We start from the raw sequence: 17,119 nt of genomic DNA, 5'->3' as shown, positions 1-17,119 counted from the left end.
CTGAATAGGATCATGAATAGTTATGCTAATCGTATCTAGAGGGCCAATACTGTTTATCCCTTTCCTTCTACTGTTAATATATGCAAAGAATTCTTTGCTACTTTTCTTTGCAATCTTAGTCAAGGACTTCTCATAACCTGTCTTAACTTGCCCAACTCCTTAGTGGGGCGCATTATAGCCTTAGTTGCTAGTGCGCCAATAAAACCCAAATCAATCAATCAATCAATCAACTCCTTAGTGAGCTGACTGCAGACTAGTTTGTAATTGCTGTAGGAGTCCATGTCTCCTGCTAATTTATAATCATCTCACACATCTTTCTTTCTGCCCCTAGTCTTCACTTCATGTGACATCCATTTAGGTCTCACTTTGTGCAATGTCATGGTATTAAAAGAATCACTTTTCGCTGCGTGTATTAGAAGTAATCACCTCCACGATTACTTCTCTGAATACCTCTCATTCATAATTTGTATTTGGTAATGTCATCAGTTGATCCCACTAAAAGGAATTTAAAAATTGTCTAAGACCACTGTAGATGTCTTTTCAAAAGCAAAATTCCTTACCCTTGACAGTATTTATATCTTTAAATATGGCTGTCTGGCTGTTGTCAGGTTTTAAGCATATTAGAAACTTAAGCCATATTGCACTGTATATAATACATTTATAAACTGCATGTGTACTGTGTCAATTTGCTGTCTGCTGGAAGAAAAACCATGCTGTCCTCGCCTGAGATTGACTAACTCAGTCATTTTGTGAAAAAGACCCACTTAAACTAAGCACTCTTCCATCTGGTGTGGAGAGGATGTTAATTATACTGTGTGACCCACAAGGGCTCTTTAAACATACCTCACATCAATATATTAATGATCACTGCCACCTAGTCGTTCCTTTATCTGGATATTTTTAATGCATGATGAGTTACTGCTAATAATCACATCAAGAATACTGCTTTCTCTTGTTGCCTCTCTAACATGCTGTACAAAACAGTCATCCATTAAATATAGAAAATTTCTGCTACTGCGTAAGTGACCAACCCACAAGTTCCAGTCAACATCTAGAAAGTTAAAGTCCTCCATTATAAGACACTGTGATCGACTGGTCCACTTTGTATAGCCGTTCATTATACTGATCACAGTCATTTGGCCTATAGCAAACTCCTATCCTCATTTTAGTTTTTCCAGGTTATGTCACACCAACTGTCTCAACATTGCATTGGTCACTCACATCACCTGCTGCATGCACTGTCTAGAAAAACTAAAATGTTGCATTGCTTATGTCTGAGTGGCATGATATTTCCAACAACCTTACTATGTCTGCATTTGTTGACTTAACCAATATTTCAAATTCATCAAATTTGTTCACTATAATTCTAGCATAAGTATACAAGCTGGTATACTTGTACCTGTTTTTTGGTTTAGCTAACCCTAACACAACCAATGTATCTGCTTGTACCGTGTTACCCCAAGCAGACCATTATTTCCACCACTTCACTTTCAGGCTGCTGTTATGTCCCAATAGAGGCAGTACAAGAATCACTTTCACCTCTGTTTGTGGCTGCTATTAATCTATTAGTCTGTATATGCTTCTCAGGCTAACAGTTTTCCAATTCACCTGACCCTCCCACACGGATGGCAATTCCTTCATAAGCAGGACCAGCTCCAATATTATCCTCACAAATGATAGTAAGGATGCAAAGTGGGTCCTTTGTCCTCAGATATATCTCCTTCAAGGAAAGGCAAACTGGTTCATGGTTTTGCAGTAGGACCTTGATGTTGCATATATTTTGTCAAAATCCATGAAAATTCCAATATAGGAAGTTAGCAATTTTTCTTTTTTTTTTTTCTCTTATTCACTTTTTTGATTGACTTCCAAAGTACTGAGGACTTATATTCCAGTATAGAATATGTTTCAGTTCTTTGTAGTTTTCCTTTACCACTACAGTTTAGTAGAAGGGGTGTAGCAAGAAATACAGATATAGGAATGACAAATGATTGGTCTTTCTCTGGTGGTATTTGTGAGCTTAATAAAATAGAATGTTATGGGAGCAAATGACTCTTTAGGGCAGCCATTTCAGTTTCTGTTTCAATGGAACATCTCCCTGCAACCTACTAAGTGTATGAAGGGGTTTTTTTTTGCTATTTATGGGTTTTGCTACTTTTACTACCTTCTAGTATGATACGATCAGCTCTGCCTTCAGTCTCTATATCTCTTTTTTTTCTCTTTCCATCACTGGCATCCTTAATGGGTTAGGAACAAATGGCCTAACTAAACAGCTGTAACTAAATCTGAGACTTTGAAAGTAAAGATAAGAAATTAAAGACTGAAAGTAAAGATAAGGTTCCTAGTGGGTACTAATTTCCATCCTTCTGCAAGAAGGATGGATGCCGGGGCTAACCAAGCACCATACCCACACATCCACCATCTTGAATCCTGTTTCTCCTATCACGAAAATAAGAGACATGGTGTCAGCACAGCTGACTACGGCAGACAAACCCAGTAGCTGATTGATCCTGAGAAAGTCACTGCAGGATCTCCCATTTTGTTGAAGCAGGAGCTGAAGTGGTTTGAAGCCAGGGACCTGAACTATCAGGATCCCCTTTCTGAATTTGCACAGGTTGCAGTGCACAGCAAACACACCAGATTTTTATGGCAGTAGCCCGAAACCTAGGCCATGAATGTTGGATCCCAGAAAAATTAAGAATTCAGTTGCCACATACAGGTGCACAAGTTCAGCAACTGAAGGCATGCACTTTTATTATAAGCACCCCCCATATGTGTAAATCATAGACTGACCCGAGTGTTTTTGCAAAAACACCAAGCTATTCTAACAGCAGAAACACTGGATAGACATCATCATCTTTCAAGAGAATGCACCACCATAACCATCACAAAATGAACCCTACTACAGTGTTGGGAGATTTTGCTACACTTGCCATTTCTTACTAACCTTTTTGACTTTGTATTAACTCTGTGATTACTTCTTGTTCTAAAAGGTGAAAGCCCCTGTATGAATCTCAGCACACAAATCAACAAAGCTGTCATGAGCTCACTGCACACATTGAACAAGAAAAAAGTAATGCCAATTGGAAAAGAAATGGCCTGGTGGTAGTATGTTCAGTTGTAACAGCATAATTACATTTATTTTAAATGTAACTATTATATCCTACACAATACCCTACAAACAATTTGAATATTTTCAGCCATTTTAGTTAGGGTTCCTGCTGATTAATTAGTAGTCCTACCTTTCCTTATCAGCAGGATGACGAAATTTGTTACTCACAATTTCATGATTAACTGAGCTATACACAAACTAAGATAAACTTTGACTGTCACTAAAAAATACTGGCAGTGCCTAAAGAAATGTGAAAACATACAGTATGTAGCAAGCTTTCACTAAAGAGGGCTAAAAATGCACAGCTTCTAATAAAAAAAAACACTAAAAGTGCAAATGTCAAATAGCAATTAACATTGCAATCGTATTGATCGTACCTATATGGAAGCAATATAAGGACAGTCTTGCAGGGCGTTTTTTTTTTTATCATGTATCAGAAGTTATATAAAAAGATAATGTAAATAAAAATTAAAAATAAAAATTACTGTAAAGACTATACCTTTATATACATCATGGAAACACTTCTAGATGCCACGAAGGCTTGCACATAATTATTCATCATTATAGAAGCAAATAATTGAAATATAACTTTAAAATAAAATTAGTCTTGCCAAACGGGGGAAAAACTGCATACAGTTTCAATTTAAAACAAGTATTCTTACCTCCCTAAAAGTAGCATCAGAGGTTCGGATGACATTAATAAAAGAAGGCATGACTTGCTGCAGATAAGGAACACCTCTAATTCCTAAGCTTTTAAAAATAAATGTCACAGCATGAACTACCATTGTATGATGTTGTGAGAGTGAAGGATCTCGAATAATTCTCATCAGTGTTGATATGGCTATAGATGGGTAAAATTCATCCAAATTTCCAGACATATTCACTAGCATTTCACTTGCACTGAGTTCTAAAAGATAAGCATATTAAGGCAAATATTAAAAAACATAGTAAAAAACGATTAACATTATGAATAATCATTTTAATTAGAATAGCTTCTATTTAAAATAATATATTCAAAACCTCTTTTATTTTAATAAAAATAATAATTCATATTCGTACCTTGATTACCTTGCCCTGAGTCACTCATACTTAGAACACCTCCCCCAGATTCTCCAGAATGATCAATTACACCCAGATTCACTTTATGTTTATATGGATCAAGGGCACCAAGGATTCCAAGCACTCGAATAGCCTGAAAAAGAAATTTTAAGCCTGTTTGCATTCTGAAGTTTGAAAGAAGAAATAAGATATACAGTAACTTCAGGTAATAGATATAATATTCTTGTAGTCATCAACCAAATGGGGGGAGGGGGGATGAAAACCTAAAATCTTTTACAAAATATAAGGAGATAAAGTCTGCCCTTATATCAAGTGATAAAAATAAAAAATATAAAAATATCAGTAAGATGTTAAGTTATGTTTCAGACAAATTTACCCTAAATAAATTATATAACATATGGGAAGAGAACTTTCCGAAGTGAAAAACTCTAGGAAAACCAGCGAGATAATAAGTCTCCTTTACTGGACTAAAGCTCTAGACAAAGTGAAATGAATTTAGAAAAGAAATAACCTAACGGAGTAGAAATGGAAGTTGTACAATATACAGGGTGTCTAAAAAATACATGCCATAACTTCAGGAATAAGTTCCTCATATGTAGACAATAAAAATATTTTATATCAACGTTCTGGAAATGCTTGGTTTCCGAGTTTTGAAGGTCTGTCTATGACACTTAACTGTTCACATCACATTATAGTAATTGTTCAAAATGTTCACCTTCTGCCTGAATACAAGCCTCACATTGACGTCTCATGGACTCGCGAAGACGATGCCAAATACCTAGCATGTTTCGTATTGTCTCACAACCTACCACAATTCGACTGCAGAGAGAGAGTTTCCACATCAGCTACCAGAGTTGAATACACCAATTACTTTAAATGGCCCCACAAGAAGAAATCTAGTGGGTTTAAATCAGATGAGTGTGGAGGCCAGACAGTTGGTCCACCTCTACCTATCCACCAACTAGGAAACCTTTGATTCAGGTAATTGCGGGCTGAAATGTGCGGGAGCACCATCGTGCATGAAGTGTGCTTGTTGACGAATGATCAGTGGCATGCCGTCCAAGAAATCAGGCATGTTGTTTTCCAAAAAGTTTCTGTACACCTGCCCTGTCAGTTTGTTTGGAAGTAAATGGGGCCCAAATAACTTATCACCAAAAACAGCCACCCAGATATTGAGGCTGAACCACTGTTGGTGATGTTATGGAAGAATTGCATGTGGGTTTTCCTCAGCCCATACATGCTGATTGTGAAAGTAAATGTTTTATCAGGTTTTACCAGGTAGAAACTAAATAAAAAGTCCAGTTTTGTCAGCACTGGAGATGTCATTCTGGTCAAATGCCAGTAAAACATTTTTTTAAATGAATCTCCTTTCATTCTTTGTTGTTGTTATTTGGTTTTTAGGAGCATTAGCAACTAAGGCCATATTGCTCCGGGATATGCAGTGGTCATTCCCTGACCTTTCCGCATCTTCCGTATTTGGTGGTGACGGGCTCGAACCCCGATCTAATCAAGAAGCATGTGATACGCACTACTGCTCCTTCCCACCTGGCTCCGGAGGCGCCCTCCTTTCATTCCTTCATTACTTTAGTGTTGTTTATTGCACTTTTCATGCACACTTTTCTGAAAGACACCCAACGACAAGTTTTAAATTTCTAGAACCGTCAGATTTGAAATCTTCAATATTCATCCAAGGTGCAAACAATTCAAATTCAGCCTTAGTTTTTAAAAGATTTCCATTTACAGGAAGCTTTTTTTGTATGCATCATCATTAACCATTTCAAGAGTATTCTTCAAGATCTGGGTACTTTGCCTTTCATTCTCTGATCCAACTTGGCACAGCAGATTTTTTTTAGGCTTTCAAATTTACAGGTGGTAGATGACTTTCATCAACCGGTGAAATACCACCACTTTGCTTATTGGAGGCTTGAAGTGGTGAAACCCATGTTTAGTCTCTAGAGCAAAGTTTCCGGCATCCATCTCCCCCCATACTTCTCCTTCAACCCATACACCGTACTAAGTACTATAGGTTTTGATACATTTTGTGTTTGGGGTTTTCATAAAAAAAAAAAAAAAAAAAAAAAATCTTTTTTCCTAGAATGCACATCATTATTCATAGCTTGTAAAATTTTAATTTTTTTCTGTGATTAGCACAGCTATCTGCTTTGTAGGAGCCATACTAATAAACCAACAGTATTAAGTTGGCTTATTACATACTGTATAATGAAATTAACTTCTAATCAAAGTTAATTTCATTATGCCAACAAGCATGAGAAATCACCAATGAGTGATTTCTCAGTCAGCATGCATTCTCATCATTAGCTCCAATATTCTTTCATTTTGAAATATGAATATTGTAACAAAACAGTAAAAAATAAGATAGAGTGGAAGACATTTCTGGGTCATTACAGAAAATTCATTCATTTTTCAAGATCATTATAATAAATGTAAAATAGCATTAAGTTTATAGAAAATCCACCAGGGCCTACCACATGGTCATTATAACATGCTGGGATATTAAAAAGAGAGTCACTATAAACAGCTTCAGCTGTATATCCTCATTGTCATTAAAGCATCCTCTCCCCAAATCTTCAATTTCAACAAATTTAGATATAAAACTAAATAAATAGTTTTATATCTAAATCAGTATCTTTAATAAATATTAAAAAAACAGTAAAAAAGGGGAGCCAACATCAAACTTTGCAGAACCCCACTCACAATGTTAGTCCAAGTATTTAAAAATAAAGAATAATTATTACTGAATGTTAATATACAGTTTCTCTCAATTATATGCAGTAATAGGGTAAAAAAACAGGCACTGATAATGTAGAAACCTAGATAACATAAGTTATTTGCTACACTACAGGTTCATTATAGCCATTGGGCCAGAACTGAACTGCATCTCACCTTCAGCCCATGATATTCAGCCTCTACCAATGTTAATGCAAAATATGAAGTTAGCACTTTGCATCTCTTAGGAAATGTCTGGTTTCAACCTTATAGATGCCACTCTTATCAAATCTCATAAAAACATGGAAAGTGAGTGTAGTCTGTCTCCAGTCTACAGCAGTTTGGCTGCTGTTCCCAAAACAGTAGTTTTATCTTGAAAACCTTTGTAACTGAATGCAAGTTCATGATCAAGCCATTGCTGCCTTGAAAAAGATTGTTCAAATCATTTAGGTGAACTGTGATGTCAATTAGAAACACTGAATCAACCAAAGATCCCAGATCTGGCAAATCGAAACATTTCCCTTTTCCTTCAATATATTTTAATTTCTTTCTGTGGCTGAAGAAACCTGTGTATGGAATTCCATGACTCAACCAACAAACGTCTTCATGGTGTGGCACATCAAGAAACTCAAATCTAATGTTACTAGGATCTGTCTCAGTTGATGGTACTTCAATCTTGCAGATGGTAGTTCATAGTGCAAATTGTAGCATTTAACTTAATCAAGTTTCAACCTTTTGCAAGCAAGAATTATGTAAGAGTGATGAGAGAGTTGTAATTAAGCTCTATTTTTCCTGCACAAGACAAACATATTCAGTTTGGTAGCTGCTCATTGCTAGTGCACCATCTATAGCAACTCCTGTCCATTTGTTTCAAGGAAGCTACCAATCTTCGCATCATTTGGAAACTTCTTTGAACAAATTTTTCCCTGAGGGTATGCTATGCAAGCTCCCAGATTACAAAGTTTTCATCCACATTTCAAATAATAATCAGCAGCTGCAGTATCACTTTCAACAATATAAGGATGTAATCAAATAGATGCAGAATTTTGGGACCTTAGGCATATTCTGTCATCAAAATGATCAGACAAATCATTAATATGTCATTATGATTGGACAAGAAAGATTGGTGAGGAGAACAGAGGGGTGCTCTTACCAAGAAAGCCTTCAATTTTGCAAATTACAGCATCTGGTGATTACACACCTCCAAGGTAATCTGACTGAGGTCAGAACAATATGGCCTTAGTTGCTAATGCTCCTAAAAACCAAATAACAAACAACAACTGACTGAGGTGTTTAAGGCTTTGAAAGACTTGAGTAAGCACAATGCTGATGAGATTCTTCCTCTTGCTCAGACTATGCACATGAGAGGGCATAAATTCAAACTGAGAAGGGATGGTTGCAGAATATATGTGTGGAAGTTTGTTTTCTTGTATTATTTGCCACTATTAATTTTCATTTGAGCAAGGCTAAAGAAAGAAAAGCTATAGTGCTGGTAAAAAAGAAATAACCTGGGCAGTGAGTATGTTGAGTTGTAAGAGATTTTACAGCTAGATACAATGGCTTTGAATGTTACTGTATCTAGCTATATAAAATGGAATATATTGCAAAACTACTTGCTAAAATATGGGAAAGAGATATCTTCGCTTGCTAATTTGAGATCACTAAATGAAATGACACTAAATTTTAAACAACAGTTTTTCTAAACAAATTTCCCCAAAATTCATCCTAAGCCAATATTTGTGTTCAGTTCCTTTAAAGCTCTGAAATATTTCCCAAACCCTGTTGAATACTTTCTTGAGATACTTCAGCAAACATGTGATGTCTCAATGCTTGAGAAATATTTTAGAGCTTCAGAGCTTTCAGAAACTGAACACGAATATTGATTTAGAATGCATGAAGAGACAGGCTACAAAGACAAGAAAAAGAAATATCGGCTAAATACCTGTTTCTTAACATAAGAGAATAGGATCTACAGATGAATTGCAGATGAAACTTTTTAGATTTCTTTAAATCACAACTTTCTGCAGGCCTGATAAAATCCTCAGTAGGCTGGACTAGGCCCACCGGCCATATTTTGAGCACCCATGATCTACAATCTACAATTTCACCTTTGAATAACACTGCCCCAGTGGGTTTTGGGAGGGACAGAAAAGTCAAGTCACACACAAGTTACCGATATGGAATCTAGCATTATCCCATATTTTAAGTTTCCAAGTGCTCCAATCCATTACCTACAATGACTTCCAACATGCTGCTGTAGATCCACATGATTTATACCAATATGTCTGAGATGATATGCATTTGATGGAATTTCTGGCACAATACACAACACTGACAGAGAAATGTCAAAATATTTTTGTCATTTAGTGTATAAGTAATTTATGCATGTATAACTATATGTAAGGCCCCAGCCAGCAGGCCATGAGCAGTAAATGAATAACCAAACTGGTGTACAATAAAAATTATGTGTGTGTGTGTGTGTGTGTGTAAAAATAGAAACCGCTGAATATGAATTTCTCTAGGGTCACTAGAGTTAAAGATTAAAAATAAGAACAGGTGAAATGTGCATAGATGTAATTATTTTTACTGCATTTTTAATTCTTTCTTGTTAAATGGATTGGAAAAGTGCAAATGTATCTCCCATACATAAGGGTGGCTCTAAAAGTGAAGTTGGAAATTATCGACCTGTCAGTCTGACTTCAGTAGTAGGGAAAATCATGGAGGCAATGATTAAGGGTGGAATTCAGGATCATTTGGATCGAATTGAAATTCTCAAGGATACTCAGCATGGTTTTGTAAAGGGAAAATCATGTTTAACAAATCTGGTTCGTTATTTCGAAAGGGTCACTCACGAGCTGGATTTAGGGAATAATTTCGACATTGTTTATTTAGATTTCAGCAAAGCTTTTGACTCAGTCCCACATGAGCAGTTGCTTTATAAGCTGGAACAGGTTGGAATCACTGGGAAAATCCTTAGATGGATAGAAGGATGGCTTCAGGGCAGGAGGCAGAGGGTTGTGATAAATGGCTATTCCTCAGATTGGGTTGATGTAAGAAGTGGGGTTCCCCAAGGATCAGTATTAGGACCACGGTTGTTTTTAATTTTCATAAACGACATTGATGAAGGGATAGAGGGCGTGATGTCTAAATTTGCAGATGATGTTAAAATTGGTAGAGTAGTTAATGGTCACTGTCAAGCTGAGCTTCTTCAGAGAGACCTAGATAGACTTCAGGAATGGTCAGAAAAATGGCAGCTATGCTTTAATCCAAAAAAGTGTAAGGTATTACACCTGGGAAACAGTAATCCCAAAATAACTTATTCACTTGGTGGAGTTCAACTAAACCCAGTACTGGAGGAAAGGGACTTGGGTGTTACGATACGGTCAGACATGAAATTCTCTGAGCATTGTAAACAGGTTGCAAGGAAGGCCCATGGTGTCCTATCGATGATCTATCGAACTTTTGCAAGTAGAGATAGGGACGTGATAATCCCATTATATAAAGCTATGTTAGACCACACTTGGAATACTGTGTTCAAGTATGGAGACCGCGCCTAAAGAAAGACATCGAGCTTCTTGAAAGGGTGTATAACCTGGGGAGATTGGCAAAAGGGCGGCCTTATGAAGAAAGACTTCGAATATGTGGGTTGCAGAGTTTGGAAACTAGACACCTTAGAGGAGATTTGATTGAGGTGTTTAAGGCTCTGAGAGGCATCAGTAAAATGAATGAGGACGAAATTTTCAAGATTGTATCAATCTCCCAGGATAAGTTGCCTTCGTGGGTGGTAGAGGCAGACAGTTTGGGGAAATTCAAAGGTCATCTGGATAGTGCTTTCCGGTAAGGGAAGCGCATAGGATGATAGGTTTAATTTCTTTTTTTTTTTTAATTATTATTTTTTTTTGTTTTTATCATTGTTTTGTTCGGATTTTTTTTTTTTTTTTTTTTTTTTTTGGCTGGTGCAGCATAAGCCATTTTTTTTTTTTTTTTTTTTTGGCTGGTGCAGCATAAGCCATAGGCTTTCTTGTACCATGCGGCCATTACTAATACTAATACTAAATACATGTATCAATCTCCCAGGATAACAGCTTTTTTTTTTATAAGCAGGAGAAGGTTAATATGCAAAGATCCTCAAAATTTCTTCGCTACAGCCATAAGTGCCATTTCAAGTACAGTAGAACGTCGGTTATCTGGAACATCAGTTATCCAGAATAATTTGAAAGGCTGATCTTTTTTTTTTATTCACAGTAGTACGTACACAGGGTAGTAAGCAGGCGATTATAGTGATTAATTTGCAAATTGAATTTTGATTATAATAAGCGAAAGATCAAGTTTACTACCTATTTATAACAGATTGTACAAACAAAAAGCCTAATAAACCGAAAACTGCAAATTGTTTTTATTGTTTTATGGTTGTGACCTCTAGAATTCTGTGTGACCTTCAGAAATGTGCTTTAGAAAAATATCATAGAAACTACTGGGTTTTCTCGGAAACCATGAGTGAATTTCAGATTAGTTTAGCTCCAGATTCGGTAAGAATAATATTGGCCCGAAACTGTGCAATTTATTATTTTTCTCAATATTTTACAGTAAAATGTGAACAAAAAGAAAATACATAGTTTTAACATTTCAACAAAAAAATGGAAATTATTAATAGAATTGGAAATGGTGAAAATTTAGGAAATCTCTCCAAAGAGTTAATGTGGGGACTTCAACAATTTATGACATCAAGAAAAATTCAAATGCTGTAACAGAATTTGCGTCAATTATGGATAGTGAACGAGGGTCTAGCAGGAAAAAGACTATGTAGAAACCTGAAAATGCCACTTTAGAGAGCGCACTCACTTTACTTCTATTTTGTTTTCTTCAGAAGCGAAGTTTAGATGAACCAGTGTCTGGCCCAACGTTGTGTGAAAAAGCATTGGATTTTAATCAAAAATTAAGAGGTAATGAAAATTTTAAAGCAAGCATGGGTTGGCTGAAAAATTTTAAACTGAGACAGCATATGTGAACTAGACATTCAAGGCGAGAAACTTTCTGCAGACGATAAGCAGCAGTGTCTTTTAAAATAAGTTCGCTTCAGTTAAGCAAATTATGAGAAAGAAAACGTTTATAATGTTGATGGGACGAGTTTATTATGGAACGCATTACAAGAAAAACCCTAGCCACTAAAAGAGAAATGCCTAGTTTTAAGATGAGAAAATAGCGAGTTACAATTGCTTTATATGTGAAAATGCCACTGGGACGAACAGATTACCCGTGCTCGTTATAGGTAAGTCGAAAAAACCGAGGGAATTTAAAAATCTTTCTAATTTTCCTGTTTTGTATAAAAATCATAAAAATGCCTGGATGGATGTTTCTGTTTTCCGAGATGGGTTTATATTTTTTTTTTATTTAATTAATCTTAATTATTTAATTTAATCATAAGGTAAGATTAAATTTATTTAATCTTACCTTATGATTAAATTAAATAATTTAATCATAAGCGGTAAGATTAAACGGTAAGATTAAATTTATTTAATCTTACCGTTAAAATTATCCAAAAAATTTTCCAGTTCAATTATCCGGAAAATTTTCCAATTCAATTATCCGGAATCAATTATTTGACTATCAATTATTCTGGAAAACTGGCACTCTACTGTAGTTCATTAAAGGTGATACTTCTAACACAGTTTATGTTTTAAATCAAGGAGAATTGAAACTTATTCATTATACCCATAAATTTACTGTGGGTATAATAAGTATTACTCCACATTTTCTGATCTAGAGATAAGAAATATGGAATAATTCTGAAAAACATTATTATAAAAGGGGAGTTTCAGAATTCAGAATCTTATTTGGTAGCATTTTTGTGGGTGGATACACTGATCTCCCATGTATGAATGACAAATTCGCAGTATTTCGAGGCTCAGAGACAATATATTTTCACTTCATGGAAGCCTGATGCAAGTAACAACCGGATAAAATTTTGTTTTCATAGATAATAATGCTCCTCCACACAGAGCTAGTGCAATTGAAGAACATCTGCTTGATCAAAAAACTTGTTATTAGAATTAACTAATGACAAATTGATGTAAGCAAGCTTATGCAGGAATGATCGAAAAATTAGTTCGGTTTCCCAACTCTGCAAGCCTAGGCAGGAATTTCTGAGTCATACTCTTTGGTTAAAGGCAGGTCAAGCAAGTTTAACACACAGTTCACATGCACGTTACATTTTCTGTTTATACTCCGGCACAACTATCAGGTCAGAGAAGTTATAATAATCATGAATACAATTGTTAATATTTGGCAGTCATGGAATTGAACCACAGTCCACTCAAAGAGCGTGTGCTACTGCATCTCACTCTTGACCATTTGGCTATGTTATCTTCAGTAATACCCAGATCATGTCTCATGAAAAGATTTAAAAGCAGATTTCTCTACTTGGAATAATTTTAACCTCTAACCTTTCTTAGCACAAACATCAAATAGTGCTTCCTTTACATAAAAAAACAAGATTTTTCTTTAACACTTCTAGAGATAACACTTTTCAGACAACAGCAACAGAATTAATCAGACTCCTATCTGAGAAACACAGTCCAGTCCCTACTAAGCCCTACCAGAAAGATGTTTGGTTTCTGCAGATATATCCATGTGCACTGTAATTCTGCAGCTTTGATCTATATTTTTTAGAACAAAAAGTAAACAGCTATCACAATTAAACTCCAAAATAAAATAACAGTCCACAGAAATTCAACAACAATGGCAACAAGTTCTTTCCTCACTTTCTACACATCAAAAGTACTAGATGCCTCAAAAACCTTGTGTTTGGGATTGTTATTATAAAATAAATTAATTAAAATAAAATAAAAATCCCTCAGAACCTGCATTACACTCTAAGATATCTACTTTTTTTGTCTTTTCTAAACTATTGTAGAACAGAATTAATAAAATAACAATACAAAGTGTGATTTAAAAATATTTCCATTTTTTCTGGTGCAATCTTGGATTATACTATAAGATTGAAATACGAACCTCTCTTCGAATAGCTGGTGACTGTTCAGTTTTGAGAAAGTTCAGCAAAACATCAAGAAGATTAGGATACTTTTTGTATGGTTCCACTACATAACCTGTACTTTCTGCCATCTGACCCAAAGTCCACAGAGATACCTAAAACAGACAGATAAAAAATATGCTTGTAAAAGTATATTTATACAGGTAGTTCTCGACTTTACGAATTAATTCGTTTCTAGCGCGCGCTCGTAAAGCGGGAATTTATTTTCCATAGCCATAAGGTTAAAAATAGGGGTTACACTCTCAACAATGAAATTAGTTAGCTAATTAGTTTGTGTTTAAACAATGATTGATTTATCCAAAGAAATTAAAACGTAGTCTGTAAAATCAAGCAAATTATAATAATAAAGAAATTATTTATGACTTACAAATTTTAAAGAATGTTTATTCTTCATGATCGACTAAATGCACACTCGTTGATCACTCATTATTGGCTTGGCACTCGTTGGTTTGTTGCACAAGGAGTCATCTTCAGAAATGTTTAAAGAGGCATTTGTTTCAAAGATAAATCTTCTATTTTCTTTATAAATTTCAATAGATGCATAAGCATTTTTTAATGGAACGCACAAATTGCAACTAATACGATTTGCACAGAGAAACAAGTTTAAAAAGCTTAAAAAAAAAAGGAATGAAGAGAAGATTCTGAAAATTTATTTATGTTTTTTATATGATTGAAGATTTCAGTAAGGGGGAAACACATTTCACCATAACACAAAAAACTACACAATTCCAGCTATCAGTATTTTTGAAAATGCAATAACATCGCGTTTACTACCCATTTATAATTGCTTGCAGTAACAGAAAAGCCCAATAAACTGGAAAGTGCAAATTGTTTTTATTGTTTTATGGTCGTGACTTCCAGAAATGTGCTTTAGAAAAATGTCACAAAGGCATTCAAAACTGGTTCTTATAACATATGATAATGATGAAAGTGTAGTGCATTTTAGTGATTTGGATTGGTAACTAATACAATTTGCACTATAAAATGACCTTTTTTATAGTGCAAAATTTAGACAGTTATATAATGAAAATTTCAACTTCCGAGATCGTGGAATGAATTACCAAAAATCAATGTGTTATTGGGTTCAACATTACAAAATTTTCACGATATGATGGTGTCTCTGGAACGGATTAATATCATAAAGCTGGGTACACTGTATTGTATAGCTATGCGCGTGGTTTGGAATGTGGTATTTATGAATGTTTAACATTCATTTTTTTTGTAATTAATGTTCATATTTTTGATTTGGTTGATACTGGATACTTTGGGAAAAAAAAAAAAAAAAAAAAACCTCGTAAACCTAGGAACTTGTAAAGCGAGAACTGCCTGTATATCCATAAATAAACAATTTTTTTAATAAACTGCAGAGCTTTCTTGCTACTTCTCTAACCATTTGCATGCCAAACCAGTAAACATAAACTCCAAATCATCAATATAAAGAAAAATGTACAGGCATACCTCGATTAACGAATAGGATGCGTTCCACGAAATTACTTCGTTAAGCGAAACTTCGTTATCAGAGGTAAAAATACTATGGCCAGAATAGGGATACGTTCCTACGTAAAGAAAATGAAAAGCTTTTTTTCGAACAAAGAAAAGTTTTATTAAATAAACAGTCAACTTACATACAAAGTGAAATCACATTTTAAAATATGAGGTTAAAGTTGATTGTTTATGCTTTTTTTCTCTTTCATTTAACAATTGCCTATACGGAGTTATTGCATTTAACACTGATCGCTTAACTATAACACTTCTTCCTAAATCGGGATCATTTTCACTAAAAAAAATTTAAAACGTTTTCAATGTCATTTAAGCACCTTTTTAAATCTTTGGTTGTTAACACTTTTTCGGCAGGAACTTCTTTAACTTCGCCTTCATTATCGTTGTCTTCGTTGCTAACAAGGTTTTCTAAATCTTCCACTGAAAAACCATCATCTTCTGCATTCAATAAATTTCTAACATCCTCTTCATCGACATTTTCGAAACCTATTGATTGAGCCATCTGGATAACTTCATTTCTAATTTCTTGGATGTTATTTTCTTCTTCTAGTACAACTTCTGGCCATATTTTGCACCAAACTCCATTTAAGCATTTCTTAGTGACTTCTTTCCAAGAACTATCAATGTTTTCAATTGCGTTTTTAATGGTGTAGTTTTTCCAAAAAGTTTTAACTGTCATTTCCACTTTATCCTCTAGTTCAGTTAAATTGTTTAAAGTTCGACGCAGATAATAAGCTTTAAATGATGCTATTACTCCCTGATCCAATGGTTGAATCAGGGAAGTTGTGTTTGCTGGAAGAAACACAACTTTGACAGGAATGCATGTGTCCAACGTGTTAAGATCAGTAGGATGTCCCGGAGCATTGTCTAACAACAAAAGAGCTTTTTCTTCAAAGTTGTTTTTTTGACAATACCGTTTTACTCCAGGACAAAAGTGGTTAACAAACCAATCAGTAAATAACTCCTTGGTAACCCACGCTTTTCTATTTGCTTTCCATATTACAGGTAAATTCATTTTTATGTTACCTTTTAACGCCCTCGGATTTTCTGAATGGTAAACTAATAGCAATTTTAATTTATAATCACCAGAGGCATATGATCCAAAGAGTAACGTTAAACGGTCTTTGGCTGCTTTAAATCCAGCAGCTGATTTTTCTTCAATAGAAATGAAGCTTTTTGTTGGTAGCCGTTTCCAGAACAAACCGCTTTCGTCAACATTGAACACCAAATTTGGTGGAAAATTTTCACGTTCAATTATTTCCTTTAGTTTTTCTGGAAACTTATTTGCAGCTTCAACATCTGCACTTGCAGCTTCTCCTGTTAATTTTACACTATGAATCCTGGCCCGTTTTTTAAATTTCTCGAACCAACCACGAGAAGCCCCAAAGGTTTCCGTAATTTCTTCAGTTTGTTTAGATTTCAGGTGATTAAACAAAAATAATGCTTTTTCTTGAATCACCATTTGACTTAAAGGCATATGACGTTGTGACATATCATCTATCCACAAACTTAACATTTTCTCCATTTTTTTCTAAAATTGGATTCCTTAAGCGAGTTAATTTTGCCGCTGTAACATCTGTACAATTCTGAGCAGACTGTTTTATTTTTTCTGATTGACTTAGTATGGTTGTTAAAGTTGATTGCGCTAATCCTCAAGAATGTGCCACATCGGA

At 35.0% G+C, this 17,119-nt stretch overlaps 1 protein-coding gene across 1 annotated transcript in view; it reads right to left on the bottom strand.

Annotated features, from left to right (window-relative positions):
- The window catches only part of mTor (serine/threonine-protein kinase Tor), a 704,297-nt gene that overhangs the window by 451,821 nt on the left and 235,357 nt on the right, over positions 1-17,119 (bottom strand). Inside the window, exons 19-21 of the mRNA XM_090387576.1 lie at positions 13,907-14,041; positions 4,169-4,301; positions 3,772-4,016 (exon numbers count right to left, since the gene is read on the bottom strand). Coding sequence (XP_090243702.1) covers positions 3,772-4,016; positions 4,169-4,301; positions 13,907-14,041 — 513 coding nt within the window. The remainder of the gene's footprint in view (positions 1-3,771; positions 4,017-4,168; positions 4,302-13,906; positions 14,042-17,119) is intronic.

The sequence above is a fragment of the Mastigoproctus giganteus genome, chromosome 13 (genome assembly GCF_048544385.1).
Source record: "Mastigoproctus giganteus isolate SK-2022 chromosome 13, ASM4854438v1, whole genome shotgun sequence".
Classification (NCBI taxonomy): domain Eukaryota; kingdom Metazoa; phylum Arthropoda; class Arachnida; order Uropygi; family Thelyphonidae; genus Mastigoproctus; species Mastigoproctus giganteus.
The sequence above is the reverse complement of the archived record's forward strand: the minus strand, read 5'-3'. Positions and strand labels throughout refer to the sequence as shown.